Source organism: Etheostoma spectabile, chromosome 4 (assembly GCF_008692095.1).
Source record: "Etheostoma spectabile isolate EspeVRDwgs_2016 chromosome 4, UIUC_Espe_1.0, whole genome shotgun sequence".
In the NCBI taxonomy this organism is placed as follows: domain Eukaryota; kingdom Metazoa; phylum Chordata; class Actinopteri; order Perciformes; family Percidae; genus Etheostoma; species Etheostoma spectabile.
The window spans coordinates 7,731,248-7,739,138 of record NC_045736.1 but is presented as its reverse complement, the minus strand read 5'-3'; the positions used below and the strand labels follow the sequence as shown (position 1 = coordinate 7,739,138).

Sequence of the window (7,891 nt, the reverse complement as noted above, 5' to 3'; positions counted from 1 at the left end):
GTGTGTGTGTGTGTGTGTGTGTGTGTGTGTGTGTGTGTGTGTGTGTGTGTGACTAAACAGGTAGTTTGGATTCCTTCAGTGATTAGCTGTATATATTGTCAGAGAGCCAATCAAAAAGGAGATGATGACAGTAAAGCAGCCATTGGCTCACGCTCCCTGCTTTCATCATGACAACAACCTCTGTGACCAACTACCATCTCCCGCGTCTCCAGTAGTGTGCTATTAGTTTCTTTTTGCACATAACAACATTTCATATGTGTGATGCCATCATTTCAAACGTTTGCTGACGCAACACTTGTGTTTACAATGAACCCTGCAGCCCGCATCGACACATAACAAACTTCTTCAGAGAATGCACAAGTAAAATATTCAAGTTTTCATTTCCCCAATTTGAATAAAAACAACAACCAGACAGACCCGTATTTGCCAGTTAAGCAAAGCAGTCCAGGATTGCTCAAGGGGCATTTTAAACTCATGAAATAATTCAAGCATTACAGTTTTAATTAGCTTATGCATTTTATAGAAAAAAATAGAAGGTGAGAAATATGCTGCTATTGAATGCCTAAGCTCATTTCAGCAAGAGAAATAAGCTTGTGGAAAAGGCTTCTTATTTTAATAAGCAGCTTATATTACGTATGAGGAAATACAGCATAAAATGTCGCTTAATGATTTAACTTTTGAAATAGTATTGAGGTATAAATCTATGAATTCCTTTCCAAGATGATCTTCGTGAATGTATTTAAGATTACAGCACAGGAATTTGGGCTGCAATTAACAAGTGCTTTAGTTCTATACAGAATCCATCGATTATTTTTTCAAATAGCTGATTAATCGTTTAGACAAAAAAAATGTTATGATTTCACAGTCCAAATTGCTTGTTTTGCCAATTAATGGTGTTAAAACTAAAGAAAATTCAATTTACAATCTTATAAACACAGAAAAAGAGCAAAGCTTGAGAAGTTGGAGTCAATGAGTCTTTGGTATATGCCTGAAAAATTACTTAAAACATTTAGTGATTTTCTATGGAAGCCGAAAACGGTCATGGATTTAAAAAAAAAAAAAAAAAAATGTCTGTGCCGTTATCTCGTGATAACAACTTATTAATTTGTTATCTCAATATAACAAAGTTTGTTTTCTCGAGATAACAAATTCATTATTTTGTTATCTCGACATAACAAAGATTGTTTTATCAAGATAACAAAATAATTAATAATGTGTTCATCTTGAATTCAAACTAACGCGCTGCCACGAACGGCTTCCGTAGAGCCACTAGCTGTAGCTGTTGTCTACCGTTAGTAATAAGTTGTGCGATTCATTTGTACACAGATGGGAGGCTGACAAACTCTTATATATCCAGCTGCTTCAGCTATGGTAACGTAAATGTAGGCTAACGTTAACTTATGTGATTAATGTGATGCAAAACGTAAGTAAATGTTTATTAATTCATTTAATAGTGCTTTGTACGGAAGCCGTTCATGGCAGGGCATTAGTTTGAATTCAAGACGAACACAACAATTAATTAATTTGTTATCTTGAGAAAACAAACTTTGTTATAGCGAGATAACAGCGTATAAATCCATAAATCCGTAATTTTTTAACTTTTTGGCCATTTTCTTTCTGTCAATCAACTTATAATTTCAGCACTAGGAATGATTTATTATTTCAAGAGTTTGTCCTGCCTTACTCCAAAAAGAACTGAAAAATACAACCATATTAAGACTAGATAAGGATAAGATAAGACCAAGATATGGATTGTGCAGTGCATTGATTTGCAGCAGTCAAACAGAATAAGAAGTATTACAAATATTTGTTATTCTATGTGATACAAACCAAAATAAACAATCATGTTTTATTTACATTTAAGGTGAGGTTTGACCAACATGTTGACCAGAAAGTTGTTGCTAATAGCCATATATCAAGTATCCATTAATGGCATACAAACAAGCTATGCCTCTTTCAACATTTTCCCACAATATTCTTCAACTGAAGAAAATAAAAAAAGTCACACTGACAGAAGTTAAGAAGTTTCTTCTGGAGAATAAAAGGAATAAAAGCTTCAGTCTCTGACTGGTCTGGTGGGTAGTTGCTGAGCCTGTGGGAATGTGCAGTACGTTGATGTTTCTAATGAAGAGCGCTGAGCTCCATTGATCCACCGGGGATGAGAGTGAGCTGTCAAAAGCTATCAGGCAAGTCAAAGACCCACTTTCAGCCCTGTGCAGCTGAAGTGAGCACGATACTGTTGGGACACAAGGAAGAGCAAAACCTCCCAAGGCAAACACTATACAGAAGAGGCACACGCGCACACACACGCACACACACACGCACACACACAAGCACACACACAAGCACACAGGCACAACTTTAATGCCTTTACTGGGTGAAAGGGGTAATTATTCAATAAGGGACATTACACAAATAACAATAAGGGGTTTGGATGTATCAGATATTGGAGGAGAGTTCACCCATTGTGCCCTCAGGTCTATTAATTCAAGTATTTGGAGCAGTTGTTTTTCTGAGTGAGTTTTTTTCTTAAATTCACTGGAAGTATTGAAGATTATTTTCATTATTGATTATACTGCTTACTATTTTCTTGATTATTGGATTAATTGGACCGAGAGAGACAAAAGTAGCATCTACAAAATGTCTTGATTCGTCTGACAAAATGTCCACTTCCCCAAAATATCCATCTTACAATGAAATAGGCTATGATAAAGAAAAGCAGCAAATCTTCCTATTTGAGAAGCAGAATACCAATAATGTGTAGCACTTCTTTTTACTGATTTTGCTGGAAACAAATGAGTGAAATGATTAATTGATTATCAAAATATTTGGCCCCATCTTTTCTATCAATCGACTAATCATATAATTGACTAATCGTTTCGGCTCTGACGCAAGCTTAACCTAAGATATGTGAAACAGCAGGGCTGGTTATCAAATGGTGTATTTTAGGTCTGTATGACAATAATATTGATTGTAATCTTAATTTCTGGGGTGATGTTTATAGTGCTGTACCTTCAAAATTGCACAGGCTAGTGAAAGCACTAACCATTGCACAGATACTAAAAGTAAACGCAGGATTAAACTGGATTAAAACAGAGCACAGATGTGAGAGTAGGTAGAAATACAATACTGTTCAGTAGTTGTGACATGGTAAGATGCTTTCATATAGACAATACAGTACAGTGAGTAAATAAGGGACCAGGTTTCGGCACTACAATCTGTTAAATCATCACCTTTATAAAAGAGTTTCAGCAAAAATGAACATTATAAACTTCATGAACTGACATTAACGGCATTAATTTCAGTTAGGTGTACCAAATACACTGACAACTGAGTGTACATACTGTTATTGTTTATATATTATTAATGAAAGTAAATATATTTAATACCATACTCTTTATAAAATATTTCGGAGGTTGCTACTTGCATGCTAGCATGCCACATGACAACTTTGGGTCACAAGAATTCTTTTATGACATATATATGGGGTCATAGCGTAGAAAAGGTTGAGAAACACTAGTACGACTGGATTTCCTTTACAGAAAAGTTTAAAGAACGACAAGTTGATCACAACTACAGTATACCTTCAACAGACCACTGCGATCTGAAGAGACAAACCAGTACATGGATACCAAAAAAAAAACATCCATCTGTCATATTTGAGAGTTTTGAACTTTAGATCTATTTTGAAAGACCTTACATCACAAAACTGCATGTACAGTAGAGACACAATTGGGTTGTGTCTGTCGACTGGTCTGTAGAGTACAAAGCAGAGAAGTCACATGAGCTTTTGATGCACATTCTGATCTACTACAGTGTCATTGTGCTCCACAGCTGACAGCATGCATCTAAGCAGATACATATCTCACACCAGATAGGGCCTGGACCACAAACTTGCTCAAATATCCCAAAGCAGCAGTATAATCTGACTAGCAACACAGCAGGATGTAATACGCTCCAGTCTCTCAATCTATCTTTCACACTGCATCCACAAGAGTCTGTGAACCACACTAGCAATTACCGCAAACTTAGAACCCTCCTGCTAATACTGGACATGGTACAGGGCACTTTTAATCAGCAAAAGTTGCAACTGGAGAATAATCTTCCAAGCCTGTGTCGTCACAGGCTGGCAAAAAAAGGGAGCAAATATCCTGCTTTGCATGGATTTGAGAAAGATTATGAAACAGCAAAAATGCAATGCGTCAAACTGCTCTCATCACACCCTGTGGTTAACGGTCCATGCACTTTCTGAGAAGCATGTAAGGGTAAAAGCCTGTTCGCGGTAGTATGCAAATATTTCTGCATGCCAGGAGGTCCGTCATAGCTGAGAGTAGCAAGTCTTGTCATTGTGACATTTAATGACTGGCAAAAGAGATGAGCAAAATGATGTTATGGAGACAGGCAGCACCATTGTAGTGATGACATATCTGAGAAGCCATCATCCTCTGAAGGACTTGCATATACATAAACATATCATATAATTTCAATAATCAAGGAAAGTGCATTAGATGCCAAACAATTGTGTATATACGTATTTGGGGAGGTGCCGAACAGGAAACTCTAAAAAGCTTTTCCACAAGAAATCCTGGACGTTAAAGTGTTTGAAGTGCATGTTGGGACTGTGTATAAGTGTGACTCTCGTGCAGTAAGCTGTTGTGACAGTAAAGGCTACATGTGGTTTGACACCATGATGTGGAAAATAACTTGTTTTGGAAAAAGTAGGCATGCTATTAAGCCATTGCTAAATGTGTGACCTATTTGTGGAGGCAGGACCTATGTTGCTAAATAGAGATGCAGGCACTGGCTTACAAGTTTTTTTGCACAAACCTTACAATAGATGGAAGCATTAGTGTTATTTTATCTACTGATTCTAGGATTAAATCCTCTTTAATATGATTCAACTCAAAACATGTGTATAAACAAAGCGCAAACTACTTCCATATATATACATGTACAGAATGGTGATAATTACGTAAAAAGATCGTTAAAGCCATATGTCGTTACAATCTGATAGAGTTGCTTCTGAATGAGTGATTGAGTAAAAATAGCAGATTTTTTCACGTAGTTAGATGTGGCACGTGATAAAAATACTGTGGTTTAACAACGTAAAAAAGTATTTACTTAAATTAATTTACATCGTATCGCAGTGTATTTGTCTAATGAATACTTTTGAAATCCATAACCATGGTTTAGCTATATAGATGCACTAATACCACAGTAGAATTAAACACCGATGGTGAGAAGACAACAGAAGCGCTGATCTTGCAGGAAACATTTCACGCAGTGATGTGATTTCACAGCAGAAAACTGTGTTTTCCGACCAAACAATTCAGCAGAAATCTCATTTTTGCATTTGAGGGACACAACATCACTCACCTTGCAGCGACGTGTTGACAGCTCAATTGAGTTTTTGGAGTGAATTGCAGAGAGAGAGCAAGAGTTGCGCCTTTTCTCGTGAGAAGAATAAAACATTGATAACTTCACATTATTTTGGTAAACGGAAGCACAGAGAAACACTCCGCCGTGCACTTTAGCAAATAACAGTCACTGTCAATAAGTTGTTCGGTTCAGCCCATGACGGAACATCCTCCTGACGCTTTAAGCGCATAAAAAATAGCTTTCGCTGTGTGGGTATGGCGGTTTAAGATTGGCTACAAGCGCGCGATGGGATTTTACACGTAACCAATAAGATGACAGAGGGGTCTGTGGTGCGCATATTTTTATACAATGCGTTTCCCGGTACATAATGCACCACACAAGAGACTAATACCGCCCGGCGGCTCTACGGTGGAAACAAAAACAAGCCAATCTCATTCGTGTTGAAGTTACGAGCTGAGAATTGTTTCATGGGAGATGTGGTCCATTTGACGGACAGCTACTGTTTCTGTTAACGATACAAACACCTCTCCAAAACTACACCTCCGCCATTTGTAAAAGGGCCATTACTTCTTGCATCAGCGTGTGTGGACCACACTCACCCGGCAAAGTTACTACCAGCCGCTACTTGTCTTGTTTTTAAGAAAAATAGTGCCACTGTTAAAACAAGTCCTCAATCATAACATAGCGGAATAACGTTAGCTATCAACGGTCAGATGAAGCTCTTCGTCAGTGAAGGCAACCCGCACTGCCTGAAGGTGTTAGCTGCGTTAGAAGTGACTGGAGTTCAGTGTGACGTCCAGTATGTCAACCACGAAGGTAAGAAAGCGTGGTTAGCTTAACATTAGAATGTCAGTCTAATTTGATAGATTGGTGACTGATGATAAGTAACGTGTATCTAATTATATGTGGTGTTTTCGAGTTTTAGCTGAGAAGCAGCCAGAAAACTCTCTTACTGTATCCTTACATCGCTGCTTTGTTTGTGTTGTTTAGTGCTGTTTGTTAGTCATGTAGCTTTTGTTTAGCTGTGCATACCTACAGATGTTGTACAGTATACACGTTTCATGACTGGAACAGTCCGGGTTTACCTCGAAAGGGTTACATTGTGAAGTTGTAGGGTCGTGTAAGACTGACACAATCAAATACGTTGTACATTGACACGAATTGTGTGATACTGTACTAGGTTCCTATTGTGATATATACCTTTTGAACACTGCATTTTGATTACAAGTTGACTTGTAATTAAATGATTACACAAATTAATTAGAAGTTGACTGAGTATTAAAATAGTAGGGGTTGGGGGAAAAAAATCGATTCTTAGATGCATCGCGATTCTCTCTGATAAGTTAATAATCGATTATTGAAAAAAAAAAAGTTACTGTCTCCAAACATGTACAAATTATAAAACAGAGTGACTGAAAGAGGATGGGATAGTGGACAACAACTTAGAGTTTAGGCAAGAGTGCAGAAAAAAAACCACACAAAAATGTCCAAAAAGAAAAGTTTTGTATATGTACACATGATGTAATAAGACATACATAAAATAATTTAGCAAAACACATAAAGGGTGTTCATCTACTTTATCACAATACATCTGACCAATTCATGTTCTAAGAAGCCAGTTCTCTACCTTTAAACATGACTGAGCCTCTGACATGGAGGATTACTGTGAGAGAATGTGACTTTCACAAGTATGTTTAAGGCTTAAGCATGGAATGATTTCAAAATAAAAATGCCAGTAGACAAAACATTTCATTAAAACCTTTGTGTGACAAATACTGCATATGTCAAAATTTAACAAACTTTATATGTACAGTATATTTTTTTAAATCACGCATGGAAATGTACATAACAAAATAGTTGCATCAATAATCGGTTTGGAATTGAATCGTTGGTCTCTGAATCGGAATTGAATCTTGAGGTGCCCAGAGATTCCCACCCCTGTAAAATAGCCTCATATATTGAAGAGACTTAAATATACTGTACGTATATAGTGTTTTGTGCAATGCTTAACTTTTATCACTGCACCATATTATAATAATTTTCTTTAGTCTATCTGTCAGTCCTGTCCTGTAAAGAAATGTATCTGACTTGAACCTGCCAACAGTTTCAGTTCAACATCTATACTGGCATAGAGCATTATACAGTTACTGGCCCAACAAAAAAACATGAATAGATAATGAAGGACCTGAAAACTTATAAAATAATAATAAAGAAGCTGTCTTATTTACAGAGAGAGGAGAGAAGGCCAACATGGCCAAGATCTACTCCAATCCTGTATGTTGATCCTGATATTGATTTTAGCCACCAAATCAAAAAGAAAGCTTTGGTAGTCCTCCCTAGGCTAACTTCAAAAATGAGTTTGGGCCTCATTGCTGCTACAACTCAGGGTACTAATGCGACTTAGGGTATTTTTCACTGCTTTGTCTTGTGGAACATTAGCTAGATTAGGGATGCACCATATATATATCTATATATATATATATATATATATATATATATATATATATATATA

General features: G+C 36.8%; 2 protein-coding genes across 6 annotated transcripts in view; one reads left to right on the top strand and one right to left on the bottom strand.

The window, feature by feature from the left end:
• Positions 1-5,691, bottom strand: part of arhgap9 (Rho GTPase activating protein 9) — a 41,466-nt gene extending 35,775 nt beyond the window's left edge. For 2 of the 4 annotated variants that reach the window (XM_032512529.1, XM_032512532.1), the window contains exon 1: positions 5,377-5,672. The gene's annotated coding sequence lies outside the window, so the exon portion shown is untranslated. Of the gene's footprint in view, positions 1-5,376 lie in introns of all 4 variants that reach the window. The other 2 variants (XM_032512530.1, XM_032512531.1) reach the window with 2 other exon arrangements.
• A 231-nt stretch (positions 5,692-5,922) lies between these two features.
• Positions 5,923-7,891, top strand: part of mars1 (methionyl-tRNA synthetase 1) — an 18,451-nt gene continuing 16,482 nt past the window's right edge. The window contains exon 1 of one of the 2 annotated variants that reach the window (XM_032512528.1): positions 5,923-6,195. In XM_032512528.1, coding sequence (XP_032368419.1) covers positions 6,093-6,195 — 103 coding nt within the window. In that variant the 5' untranslated portion in view covers positions 5,923-6,092. The remainder of the gene's footprint in view (positions 6,196-7,891) is intronic. The other variant, XM_032512527.1, reaches the window with a different exon arrangement.